The 14,086-nt window shown below is 40.7% G+C and overlaps 1 protein-coding gene across 1 annotated transcript; it reads right to left on the bottom strand.

Moving 5' to 3' along the window:
- Positions 1–1,275: 1,275 nt before the first annotated feature.
- Positions 1,276–13,195, bottom strand: LOC144659926 (potassium/sodium hyperpolarization-activated cyclic nucleotide-gated channel 2-like). Its single transcript, XM_078520456.1, has 8 exons — positions 12,812–13,195; positions 10,499–11,208; positions 8,344–8,493; positions 5,337–5,555; positions 4,436–4,582; positions 3,767–4,010; positions 3,255–3,474; positions 1,276–1,989 (listed from the first exon to the last, which is right to left on the bottom strand). The coding sequence occupies exons 1-8, from the start codon at positions 12,999–13,001 to the stop codon at positions 1,542–1,544; spliced, it is 2,328 nt and encodes a 775-aa protein (XP_078376582.1). The 5' UTR covers positions 13,002–13,195; the 3' UTR covers positions 1,276–1,541.
- Between the last annotated feature and the right edge of the window lie 891 nt (positions 13,196–14,086).

Raw genomic sequence — 14,086 nt, 5'->3', positions numbered from 1 at the left:
GACAGCGGTAGGTTTGATTAGAATTGCGCTTGCGTCGTACGTTTGATCGCTTGTTACTGGTAATAACTTTCGGCTCCTACTTTTGGATAGCTCGTGCTATTTTCGGATCGGGCGATTTCAATCGAAAATCCCTCGGTACTTTTCCACGGAGATTATTCAAACACGACACTTACTCTCTCGACTGTAATGTATGAAAAGTTATTTTTTACGACTATGAGCCTGTTGTCATCTGATGATGCGAAATTAATGTAACTTCATGTATGACATTTAAACTGTAAATACGAAAGTTTTAGAAACAAATTAAGGTATACTTTATAGTATACTTTTAGGGCGCGTTTGTTTGGGATATTCTGGAATAAAGATGTACCGTATTTCTCCGCCGGCCCCGCGGCGGGGGGGGCGGGGCGCCCCCGCAGTCCAGGACAGGCAGTCGCGGGGGGCGAGAAAATATATTCTGGAATGTATGGAGCAGAATAGCCAGGGACAGTCCGGAAGGGGAGCCAGACGCTCTCGCTCCGTTCTCCGTTCCGCCGCCCTTAAAAACCTTCTTGAAGGGATTAGAAAGATTTATTCTCAATGACTAACTGGTTGAACAAAAGAAGGTCCTATAAAGAGAACGCAATCGGTAAATATGGGTTTGCTGTAGTTTGGTATGCGAGGTAGTCCCATTTTACTAAAAATTTCAATAAAAATAAGATAAAGACTAAACTGAGTGATTGCTTTGTTAGTTTTGGGTCAGTGTGGTTATTTCCTTATAAAGCGTTAACCCTACAACGATTTAAAGTGGCGGGCTCGTTGCTATGCGTAACTAAGGAGGAGATTCCGCTGAGCTGGGCATGCTTAACAATAAACTAGACAGAATTTCGTCAATCTGTACATCAACCAAACATGATGTACTTTTTTCAGATCAATTCACGTTTTATTGAACAACAAATGTTTTTAACCCTTAATAAAATGTCGTTCTTAACAAAATGTGAAGTGTGACAATATAACGTTTGATTGTGAAAATTTTAAGAGATATATTGGGTAATAAATAAACTTAACATCAAGTTTGTATTGTGCTATTGTAGCAAATTGGGTTGGTGTAAAAAAAGTAGAGTAAGTATCAGTTTAAATTTTCTTTCCAAATTGTGCGCAAGTCTTGCTTGTGTCAAGTTAATAAGATAAGATGCCTCGTAGGTAATAAAAACTTTACATCGTTTCACTGCGTTTATCAATATTTTTTTATCCCCATGATGTTAATTTTAGGGATACGGTATGTAAAGGGTTCGTAAAAATATAACGCACTTAAACGTGCATTTTAATGGGCGTATACTATACACTTAAATAAATGTGCAATAAATTATGTTTTCCTGTGTTATTGAACGAGAAAACAAACAGTACTCAAATCCGCATTCCATACGCTTGCGGGAAATAAAGGTACAAAATTATAGATCTGTGATAGTTTGGAAGAGTCAAATATATTGCTCTGTTAAATAACTAGGAGACTCGAAAATCTCTGGAAGTCTCCATAAGAATAAAATACATAAGCATCCGGGATCTTAAAAGTCAGCCATAATTGCAATCACATCCGGGTCTTCTTCGATTTCGTCGTCGTCTTCCTCGACAACCACATCGAGCTCAGTATTCTGCGTCTGCGCAAACGATGCCAAGCCCGGTGCGACGGTGTTGAAGAACGCCTTTGTTAAAAATGGTGCGTTCTTTCCATTAGGCTTCGGCACTGGACTTTTCACTCGTACGGTCTTAGTTTTCGATTCAGCTACAGACTTGCCGACCTTCTTTGCGGCTGGAGACTTGGTACCCTGTGGTGTGGCAGAAGACTTGGTGCCCTGTGGTGCGGTAGAAGACTTGGTAGCCTGTGGTGCAACTGAAAACTTGGTACCCTGTGACGCAGTTGAGGTCGATGGTTCTTGTTTGATTGGAGAAAGTGAGCGAGGAGGCGGCTTCGTTCTTGTACCGTCGTCTTCGTCGTCTAGTTCGAATGCCATTCTACAAAGAGAAGGCGAACAAATCAATATTTTGAATTTCCGTTCATGCGTAACAAGAGTGCAAGGCTGATCATACTACGTGAAAAGCTAGACTTTGCGAGACACCACCACGACTAGAACAGATACAGCAGGATTGCAACCGACGGACAGCTGTTTCTTTCTTATTGGAACTCATCAGCGCGGTGAAGCAAACTCTAAATGACGCCAACTCGAAGAGCCAACGCAAAGTAAATTGCCCATTAACCCGTACACTGTATCAAGTTCCGGAACTTGAACTCACTTGTCTCCCGAATCACCGTTGCCACATCACGTGTTTCGGTGGACAAGAAATTAAAAGGTGTAACGATGGAGTCGTTGCAAAGCAAAGGACAGAGCCATTCTTAAGCATTTACGCGCATGGACAAAACCATGCTAAATAAAAGCGCAGGGCAGATCCTACGAATATCAGCATTATCGTATGCGGTCCCTTGCAATTTTAAAGTCAGTACAAATTTCAGTGGGAATCTCCTTTGAATTTCTTTTACACTGGGGTTATGGTTTGCAAGTTTCAGTGAGACTCGTCAAACGTGTTCTAACCAATAAGAAAGAAAGAGATTCCTTCTGGGCCAATCAGGAGCAAGCAGTAAAGTAATAATCATTTAGCTCGCACCAATTTTCCCGCGCTTTCTTCTGGGAACCAAAACAAGCCGTGATTTAGCTGATTTATCCACACTGTTTTGAGAAATACAAACACATAATAAGTGTTCGGAAATACAAACACATATATCTTACTAGACATGTTAGTGTGCTGGATATTTTTGGCGAGCCCGAAGGGCGAGTCAAAATACTCGGGGGCTAAAGATGAAGAGGAATAAAGGAATAAGAAGAACGAAAATTTTACTTGTGGAAAAATGGCTCTGGTTTTCTGGAATAAAGGAATACTACACACTGAAAATGTCTAATAAGACATTTATTATCCTACGTTTTCTTTTCCCCAGTGCTGCTTTCCACCGTTTTTGAATCATTCGCACGGATAAAAATAAGGAGAATATGGAACCTTTAAAACCAGTAATGGTACAATTAAACTGTTAAACCTAGCCTGCGTGCGGCCTGTTCTGCGCGCTTGGGGGCGGCACGGGGGGGCTTTTTCCTCCGCGGCCTTCTCGCGGCCCTCTTTCGCGCTCGCCGCGCGCTCGCCCGTCCTGTTCCGTCTCTTCGTGGTTGCTCGGGCGGTTGTTCTCCCGGCGGGAATCCTCTGTAGGTGCCCACCCCTCCCCTCTTACTCACCTTTCGGTTATGCCCTCCTCTGTTAGCGGCTCTTGTAGGTTCGGTTGCAATCCAATACGAGCTAGTCTTTCTTTCGCGACCTCTTCCAGCATCATCTTCATGTCAGGATACTCCAAAAGTACCTCATGAAAATGAGGCGAGCTCAGCGAGTATAGGTTGCAAGTTGTCGCAGCTCTCACGGAGGCCACCCTGCGCGCTTCCTTCGTCAAGAGGCATATTTCTGGTGAGATAATAAATCGTGTAACAAATAGCGATCCATTGAATGTTAGTAATTAGTTAACTAGAAATATGTCTCACAGAAAATCGCAAATGCATGAATGGGGTGCATTTCAGTTGAGAAAAGGTCAGTTGTACTAACAGTCGGAGAGAAAAATTTTCTCTAGATGGTGAACTAACATTTAATAATTGATTTATCAAGTGGCAATAAAAATGGGGAGGAGGGGGGGGGGGGGGCAGTGGACAACCCCTGGCCTCAACCTTCCACCAGGTTTCGCCCTAATTAGCTGGCTTACCCCCAAAATGAGATCCATCGCCGAGGCTCGTGGCCAAATCCCCGTCTTTTGTGAGCACATCGACAATTCCTCTTTGAATAAAGTACATCTTATCTCCTTTGCGGCCAGTCCGACAAATATATTCACCGGTCAGATAAACCTCAAACCTTAGCTTGCTGACGATATCTGCGATGAACTGGCGACTAGCGTTACTGAAGAAAGGCACCGTGTGAAGTAATGGACTCACGTTGTGGACCAAGATGTCCTGGAAACGCAACGAAGTAATGCTATCAACCTACAAATTCTCCTCACGTTTCTTACGGTATCAGCTGCAGAAATTGATAACAGATCAATTAAGACCGCCGGTTGCCTCTGTGATCAGTCACTATCTTCTCTTTACCTTGATGTCTGATTTTTCATCAAAGTTTTGAGGAGAAATCAGATGCTGGTCACTGTCACGCAACGCTACGTTACGCTGTAACGTGCTGTTGCGTGACAGACAGAAGTCACGAATTGGGCTGTATTACGTTACGCCTTCGTGCAGTGTTGCGTGACAGAAAGAAGTGCCGATTTGGGCTGTATCAAGCTTACTATTTACCTGTCACGCAACGCTACATTGTGCCCTCAATTAGTGTTGCGTGACAGACAGAAGTCCCGAATCAACTGTATTAGCTCTAACTAACTATTTACCTCTCTGAGCGCCTTGGAGAGTTCGTTGAGTATAACATCCTCGTCAAACAGTTTGTGGTGAAAACGATGCTCGTAATAGTCCTCCACTTTGAGGCGAATATGTAACGGCAACTTCCGGTAACGCATGTACTCCTGCACTTGACTCAACTGAAAAATCCAAAAACATGTACATAAGAAAATAAGCAAGCATTTTTTCAAGTATTCGAAAAAGGAGACAGCTTAAAAAACGTCTATTACGAGAGCATTTAATTTCAAAGTTTGAAAAACGGGCTTTTTTTACAATGGTGTTCGTTAACTAGAGCTACTTGCGTATGAGAGTGGTCTGTATATAATATTTGATTACCAAATTACGACATTACATTCTCAAGACGAAAATCTTTGCGTAAAGTGTGCACCGGTAACTAGACCGTACGTATAAAAGAGGCTACGTTTCCTCACTTTATCTCTGACGATCAAATTCTGCTCTTGATAACAAACAAAGAATATGGGGCTTATCTTTTTCTTCTGATTATGAAACCCTCTTCTCCCAGATTTGCAATATAACTTTATCTGGAACTTGGTTTTAGTTTAATTTTATAATGTCAAGTTCAGTTTTAAACTAAAAATGGTCCAGGGCAGAGAACTCTATCTATTCTCCTGAGTAAACTTATTGTTTCCGTCTCCTCACTCACAGTATTTAAGATCTAGCTTGTATGTTAATTTTATTAGTCTGATGATGGTATAGCTTATACCGAAATATAACAATCTATTTATCAAGATCCTCATTTGTTGTCTGAATTGTTGGACACAATGAACTTATTCGGGTTATCCTTCGTCCTTTATGTGCTAAATATTGTCGGTGTGGATGCCACATTCCGCTTTCTTAAAAAAGCAACTATCCTTTCGCTAGTTACCAGGTTACCTTTTCATTGTAAAGCCTCCCGGACGAGTCAATAGACATGATCAAACTGGACATGATGCCAATAAACACAGCATAAAAAGTGGCGCCTATAGTCATACTGCACAGCGTCAGCCAGAGCTCGGTAATGGTCTGTGGTGGGTAACGTCCATAACCAATACACAGCATGTGCGACATGGCATTAAACAGGGCCCAACTGTACTGAGTGGCTGGAGATTTGTCCTAAGAATACACACAATGAATGTACGCAAGGTAGGGCTTTCCACAAGTTGCTCGAGATTTCCCAAAAGTTGCCCGTAATTTCTAAAAAAATTTGCTCAAAAGTTGCTGCAAAAATCCAAAAAAGTTGCTACTGATGATAAAAGTTGCTCGAAAGTTGCTCCAAAAAATCCAAAACGCTGCTTCTTATCAAGAGAATTTCTCTAAATATATGCTCATTTCCCTTTAAGGGTTGGATTTCTAAGCGTTGTTCTGGAAATTTACAGCAAAAGAAGTATCTAAATAACATATTAAGGGGAAAATTTGTTAAGTAACAAGGTTTTCCAGTCTTTAACTGAGAAAAATTCGTGAAGATATCGATGACGTCATGTTTCCTGACGAGTTTTGTAATATTTTAATGCAGAATGAGCCGAAAGTTGAAAAGTTGAAACGTATTCAGATGTTCCTCAAAAATCTTCGGCAAACTTCGTAAAACGTCGGAAATGTTCGTATGGCCTTTAAACAACACTCGGAACTTCGGAGATCTTCGGTCTGGAAGTTGCTCAAAATGCAAAAAGTTGCTTGAGAGGAAAAAAGTTGCTCGAACGGGAAAAAGTTGCTCGAAATATGAAAATTTCCCAAAAAGTTGCCGAGCAACTTGTGGAAAGCCCTAAGTCGCAAGGTAATTAGTTAAGCAGGTTAAATGCGCTTACAACAAAGCTAGTAAATTTCCGTGAGACGCAAGCCCCTGCTCCATAAAATGTAGAGCTTTCCGCAAGTTGCCCGGCAACTTTTTTGCAACTTTTCATACTCCGAGCAACTTGTGCTCTTCGAAGGCCAAACGAACGTTTCCGAAGATTAACGAAGTTTACCGAAGATTTTCGAGGAACATCCAAAGATGTTTCTATTCTCTATTCATTCCGCATTAAAACATAGCAAAATTAGTCAGCAACATGACGCTATCGATATCTTCACGATTTTTCTCTGTGAAAGAAATCATTGTAATTCAACACATTTTTGCTTTAAAATGTTGTTTAGATACTTCTGTTATAGTGAAATTGCATGAAACTGCTTAGAAATCTTACCTTCAAAGGGAAATAAGCATTGATTTGAAGAAATTATGTTGATAAAAAGCAGCATTTTGGATTTTTTGGGGCAACTTTTGAGCAACCTTTTTTAATCAAAGAAGCTTTTTGGATTTTTTGACCAATTTTCGAGCACCTTTTTCAGAGTTTTCGAGCAACGTTTTGAAACATTTCGAGCAACTTGTGGAAAGCCCTACTAAAATGACGATGCTTATGCTGTCGTTACTAAAGTTTTTTTTCGCTCGCTCAAAGCAAAAGAAAAATCCTTGTTAACTTTTTGAAGTTGTTTAAGAACAATATATGATAAAGGTTTTCCCAACTTTTCGCCATAAAGCATTAACAAAAACAATAATCAATAACATACAAAATAAATATTAAATAAAAAACGAAGCATTAAAATGGAGTTGTCGTTTCAATTACTAAGGTCTGATTAAACAGAGGTGCAAGAAGTCACAAGTTAACCCTTAATATGCTAAGTCCGGATTATTCCGGGATTTGGAGGAAAGGCCATTCAACCAGTTATGACGTCAGCAGATTTTTGTGACGTGCAACTTATAGATTTTGGATAGATCTTTCCACAGGACTGTCCGTTTTGACTATTGACCGCATTCTGACAGAGCTAATCGAAAAAAACGTGAACAGAATTGGTGTAAAATTGGTGTTAAAACAGGCCAATATACCCGCACTTGATCATGGTCTCCTTTCCAGGGTTTTCCATTATAATAATAATAATAATTTGCTAATTTATATAGCGCATATTTTCATGTTCTGATCAATAGCGCTTTACATCTTATGAAAATAAAAATAAAGTTATAGATTATAAAAATACTCTTAAAAAGATAAGTTTTAAGTGGATGAAAGTCAAGTGATGTCGCTGACGAGCTCCACAGGTAGCATCCAATGGCGCCACTGAAAAGATCTGCTCCCAATGTTGACAGCATCTTTCCCTTGGGATGGTCCAATAAGGGCATGCCAGTAGACCTAACTAACTAAGATCAAAACTTTTCAGGCCAGTAGAAGGGGTGCACAGAGTAAAAGATAGCGAGAATAAGAAAGCAGAGAAAAACGAAAAGGAAAGGAGCAAGGAAAAAAAATCGGAACGGTTCAGCAAAAAAAAGTCCAAATTTTGGCTTATGCGCATGCGCCAAGTAAAACATTGTACATTTTTACATGGAAACTGCATCAAAAACCTACTGCAGTGTCAGAAAGTGCATTCCTAGCAAAGGTTAGAGAAATTTAGGACCGTAGAGCCAAGAAAATTGATTAACGGTTAAAAAAAACCTGTATTTTGGAGAAATTTCAGCATATTAAGGGTTAAACTTGCGTACAGACGCGTTGGCTGGACAAACGGACTGGAAAGTTAACTTGCAAGTGCGCGCAAATTGCCATTTTAACACTACAGGCGTAGTCCCTCGCGGAAATAACGAACGAATGAAACTGCCGCCAACGCAAGTATACGCAAGTCCAGACTAAACAGAGTCACAAGTAGACGCAAGTTTTCGCCAGGCCTTTATATTAAACCAACAAGGAACAACGCAGTTTGCCGAAATTACAATAAAAACTGAAATCCCTTTATGCAATTTCTTTTAAAAGGAATTACATAAAGAGACCTAACCACATCGAGTCCTGCCACATTCATTGTAGACATTGCCCAACCTCGTAAATCAAAATCAAATCAATCATCGACTCCGTTTGATCAGGCCTTGACATAGATTTGTGATCTGTACCTTTAATCCGTTGATCACGACCCAGCTGTTGTCTGGGAATTCCAGCAGGTATGGGACCAGGAACTGAACGCAGCCATTCCAGTGAGATAGCAACAGCATACAGCCAATTAACTTCAGGATACGAAGCTGGCCACTGGCGATGTTAAGCAACTGACAAAAAAAAATACACACGCATAATTAACCAACTCTACTTTATTCTCGTCCCCAAAGCTACTTGTTATAAATAAACGGCATGCAGTGCATGCAGAAGCGATGACATTTCACAAAGGGCCTAACATGATTTTGAATTATTATTATTTATTATTTGTCAAAAACTAAACGTAAATAAAAGTAGCCGACACCTTGTGCGTGATAAAGACTGTTATCAAATTGTAGTGTACATTTTTTAAACCTAAGAAGCAATGTTGGTGATTATTTTAATAGCATATATAGTTAGGATCTGATGGAATTCAAATAAATACAGTAGTTATGAATGCACAGGCCAAGGATGCAAAAATAATAATACATTTTCTTCGTAGATTTTCTCAATTGAAGAACAGTAGATTGCGTTATATTGTAGTGTGTCAAACGGTCTCTTGCTCACAGCGGCCCTGTATTTTATAGAATTAGAAATTTCTGTCTACTGAATCTTATAGATGCCATCATATAAAATTTAGTCTCTTTCGTTTATACATTGTGGTGTTCCATTCTGACTGCACGGGAGTATTTTGCTTTTGAGTTCTACGCGGCGATTTGTTGTTTAGTTAAACTTGTTTTCTGTTCGATTGCGCGAAAAGGACAAAAAGACAAAAGGACAAAAAGATCCTGCCGGTCGGTTGCCTGCATAAAGCGATAATAATACATTTTCTTCATAGATTTGCTCAATTGAACAACAGTAGATTGCGTTATATTGTTAGTAGTGTGTGACTTCCGATAAATGACACACGATACGCGGGAGCTAGTTTTTCAGCTGCGAGAAAGGTCAAACGGTCTCTTGCTCACAGTGGCCCTGTATTTTATAAGAATTTGAAATTTCTGTCTATCAAATCTAATAGATGCCATTATATAAAATTTAGTCTCTTTCGTTTATACATTGTGGTGCACGGGAGTATTTTGCTTTTGAGTTCTACGCGGCGATTTCTTGTTAAGTTAAACTTGATTTCTGTTCGATCACGCGAAAACGACAAAAAGACAAAAAGACAAAAAGATCCTGCCGGTCGGCTGCCTGCATAAAGCGATGACGTCGTCAGCTATACGTCATCGCTTAAAAACGGCAAGTTATGCATGCGGAAGCGATGACGTTTCGCAAGCGGATCTTAAATAATTTTCAGGAAATTTTTTTATAACATTTACGGAAATAAAAGTAACTGACCACTTCTGAGCAAATTGCGTTATCTTGTAGCGTGACATCCAATATACGATCTTGTACTAGTGACACTAGTAGTATTTACACCGGCCCTTTGTATTAAAAGAAAGAAACAGTTCACGTTCACAACTCCATAAAATATAATCTCTCTTTTCCGTTTTGAATTAGTCCTTTCTGACTGCCCGGGAGTATTTTGCTTTGTGTTCTACGCGGTGCTTTGTGTTGTATTCGGTTTTATTGATCGGTCGATCGCGCGAAACAGACCTCCGGACAGATCGGGTCCACTTGGATGATAACATTTAAGCGATACGTCATCGATTAAAAATCGTTCTATTTCACCGACCTCATGACCAAAAGAAAGTCTGAAGAAAAAAGAGGCTCTAGGAACACGAATGACTCCACTTACTTCTTTGATCTTGCTCACACCAATTTTAACGAGTTTTAGATTCGTTTAAACATTGTTTAAAACTGTTTCGTGTATAACCGTGGCTTAGTTAAGTTACTTTACTTGAAATTTATCATAAAATCATAACAAATCATTTTTTTAACCGTCTGTAACACAGTTTTCAATAGGTCCAATTCTTCCCAGCTAATTCACGGTAATTAATCTGGACTTAATAATCAACATTTAAATTTCTGTAGTTTCCAAACATTTTTTACTGCTAATGTAAATTGCATTTAGACATAATTTAAAGCTGGAAACTGATTAGACAAAAACATGTCAAAAATGATTATTTTATCATTTTCTCTGGATATTTTGTCCAATCAGTTGGACAAAAAACATTTTGACAAGCCTTATATGTGACCCACCTCTTCAAATCTTTTTATATACCGCACTAGTCTGGAAACGCGCAGAAGTCGCAGAAGGCTCAGCAACTTGGCAAGCTTGAGGATGCGAAGAGCCCGCGATGCCTTGATCAGCGTTTGCTGCGCCGACGAAGATGATGCAATGAAATACGCGTAGTCGAACGGAAGTGACGAAATCAAATCGATTACAAACCAACCTCGTAAGTACTTCCGGGTGATAATTTTCTTGTCGAGAATCACTTCCTCTTGATTGTTAGGATCAACAATTCCGGTTTTAAAATTCAAGCAAATGTCTACGAGGAAAATGGAATCAGAGATTCCGTTCAGAACGAGCCAGTGAAGGGAAAGATCATCACTTAAAAACGAAATGCTAACTGGGAGAAGAATTACATGCAAGGAGATGAAGGTTATCAGTAGAATGTCCCAATACCAGCGGAATGTACTGAACGGATGAATCACTCCCTTGCCTTTTTGTTCTTGCCTGCGCTGTTCTATGAGAACCGCAGCTTTATTTCCAAACAGTTTCAACGCCATTTTGTTGTCTGGGTTGGCTGCGAAAATGTCTTTGAGGTACGTTAACGCTTTTCCTCTCCTTTGAGCCACAGCCAGACTCGATTGCAAGTCTGCGTGTTTTGTTAACGTTTCTATCGTTGATCGTTGGTCCTGGGAAGGACGACCGCGTGCCTCGCCAGGTTCATCACTTCCATGAAGACCTATAAATACAGAGCAGTTTTTTAAGTGTACAACAGTTGCGCAGCGCAGCACTTATATGTAGATAGCTTTAAAACTAGTGGTAACCACAGGTTAGAAAGGGGCGGGCCTTGACGCACTTAGAAAAGGTACTGGTAGGAGAGTGCGTAATTTTAGATGGCAGTGTCGATAAATAAATGATAATGGACAAAAGACAATTATTCCGGGTAACCCATCAAACTCATCAAGCAAGGAATGCATGTTTTTATCGTTTTGGGAAGTGTAATCGAGCACGCGGTGTGAATTGAGATGTGATTTTTCTCAGTCGGTACTCGCTATGTTGTGCTCGCCTTTTATTAACGTGGCGCGATTAATGATAAATCACTGGACAAAAGACAATTATTCCGAGTAACGCATCACGCTTAATTGCCTCGAGCCGGCCGCGAACCAGTCAGAGTTGTTTTTTGATTGACAGTTTTTTTTTTAAGTGTAGACGAGCACGCGGTGTAAATTGAGATGTGATTTTCCTCGGTCGATAAACTCGCTATTTTGTCAGTGTTATAACGATTTCTCGAGAATAACCGTTGTTGGAATCATTCACTTTGCCGTGGTTTATGTGTGATACAATCAGAGCAGATTTTCGCAAAGCAACACCCGTAAAAAAGTCTGAAATGTATCTTCGTGAGAGCCTAGATCTAGTGACAATCGTTCTTGGAGAAGATTTTCTTCCGTGTTGACAAACTGTCGTGATGACACATTTTTCGCTTCCATCGTTCTTAGTGGAAGAACAAAATTTTCATTTCCGTTCTTATACGTGGCGCGCACGCGTAAAACACAATCCGCTGGTCACTGTCAAGATTAGGGTTGCGGGCCTCTCTTGGGCCCGCAATCAGAGAATTTACCGACTCTGACACTATAATTTTAAGTGCCGAAACAATGTTCTGTCAAGCCTTAGCCCTAAGAATGGAAATGGACGATCACACGAGATAAGAAAAATCTTTTAACCAGCACTCTCAATTAGGTGAATTAGGCCCCGTCCACACTGACCCGGGTAAATTTGAAAACGATACGCTTCATTGGTGAGCGGTTTTGAAAAGCTTCGTTTTCGGTGGCCGAAAACGCCGTTTCAGTGTGGACGGTTGACCTAACTGGGGAAAAAATATGCGTTTTCAAATTTACACGGGTCAGTATGGACGGGGCCTTAGTTTCAAAACTTTCACAGCCAAAAGAGCGAGTAAGCAAGTGACAATGACGCAATGCCTGTTTGGTATATAAAAATGAGTTTTTAGTTATTACTTTTTAATTGCGTTTTTGTACTCATCTTGGTTGCATTGATCACGAACAGAAAGTAGCAGTTTGCACGCGCATTTGCAGTCCCTAAAGCCTGGTTTTCACTAGCGACGCAAGCACAAGCGCAAGCATAAGAGCAATCACGCAAAATGGACAAATTTTGTCCTTCTTGTGCTTGCAAGCACAAGCACAAGCATAATACTGCAATGCGCTTGACGTGCTTTTGCTTGAGTTGAAGCCGTTTTCACGGTGAATTAAGAGCTGTTCAGTATCCTTGCGCTTGTGCTTATGCTTGTGCTTGCGTCGCTAGTGAAAACCAGGCTTTTCACATTTTACCTGGCGCGGGATAAGAATGCCTCCTCATGGATTGTCTTCTTTTGTTGATAATGATAATCGGCTGGTCAACTCCCATCTCCCTGTTTATATCCACATCATGTATGGTTTTCTCCGCGTCACATGGACACGGCCGTATTAAACCACATGCTTTACAGCGAGTGTCGTTTATGTCTTTTCGGTTGGACGCCATGTTTGTCAAAAGCGCTGAGCGTCACAGAAGCTAAAATTGTTTCCTCTTGGAATGGAGTGGCATTATTTCGAAATCCATCATTGGCAACTTGCCCAGTTGCCAGGCGAAATTATAACGAGAAAAACTACATTGCGATCGACGGTAGAAATGCCGGAAACACAAGTCTTATAATTCGATCAACACAGTTTACCAACCACGCGACTGATTGACTGTGACGTAAGGTAATCGACTACTCTGATTTAGTTCCGCGCGCGCAAAAGATGATTTTAGAATGCAATCCCTGAATGCCAGCTATTTCAAGATGGATGGTAATTTGAAACTCGAACAACTTTGTAAAAGCGTAAGTTTTAACGAAGCTTCTCACGAAATTAGGACAACCGCGCAGATCTTTTTGTCCTGCAACAACAATCACCACGCTCTGGTCGGACCCGACTTTTTGACCTTGCGCAAGGCACTCGTTTTCTCGCTTCCTTTTACCCTTTTTTATTTTTACCAGCCAATCAGATATGAGGAAAAACCGAGGATGGCCAGAAGTCGAGATTTTTGGTGCTGACCTGAAGGATCACGGGCTCTGGTGGCAGGAATGGGTAACACGGAAAAATTGACGGAAAAATCCTTGAAAACCAAAAACAGCTTTTTAAGGCAAGATTGAAACTTGCCTCCAGAACTCTTGACCTTATTCAATTTGAGAAAGAGGCTTGTTTAATGTCTTCGAAGGAACCAGACTTTATATATTTTTAGTTATTTCCTTGCTTTAGATTTTCTTTGGTTTTTATAGTAATTAGTTTAAGGACGTTCATCCTTACTGCGCACGTAATTCATGTCGCAATGTCATGCCACGCCATGGCTTTGAGCGCGCGCGCTGAGTAAAATTTCCCAAGAACATATAGGGTGAGTTGCCGTTCCGCAAGGATTAGTGGAAAACACGGGACCGGGGTCCCGGGGTGTGGAAAACGCGGGGTCCCGGGGTCTGTAGAAAACGCGGCATGTGGAAAACGCGGGGTGTGGAAAACACGGGGTGTGGAAAACACGGGGTGTGGAAAACACGGGGTGTGGAAAACGCGGGTGTGGAAAACACGAGGTGT

The sequence above is a fragment of the Oculina patagonica genome, chromosome 7 (assembly GCF_052425735.1).
Source record: "Oculina patagonica isolate OP01 chromosome 7, crgOcupat, whole genome shotgun sequence".
In the NCBI taxonomy this organism is placed as follows: Eukaryota; Metazoa; Cnidaria; class Anthozoa; order Scleractinia; family Oculinidae; genus Oculina; species Oculina patagonica.
The sequence above is the reverse complement of the archived record's forward strand: the minus strand, read 5'-3'. Positions and strand labels throughout refer to the sequence as shown.

What these genes read in the sequence shown, in the direction of transcription:
- LOC144659926 (XM_078520456.1), bottom strand. Translation starts at nt 13,001, where the DNA reads ATGGCGTCCAACCGAAAAGACATAAACGACACTCGCTGTAAAGCATGT. An exon ending in TCGTGATCAACGGATTAAAG is followed by an intron (nt 5,556 to 8,343) that starts GTACAGATCACA and finishes GTGTATTCTTAG; the next exon opens with GACAAATCTCCAGCCACTCA. An exon ending in GAGGAGGGCATAACCGAAAG is followed by an intron (nt 1,990 to 3,254) that starts GTGAGTAAGAGG and finishes TTCTCTTTGTAG; the next exon opens with AATGGCATTCGAACTAGACG.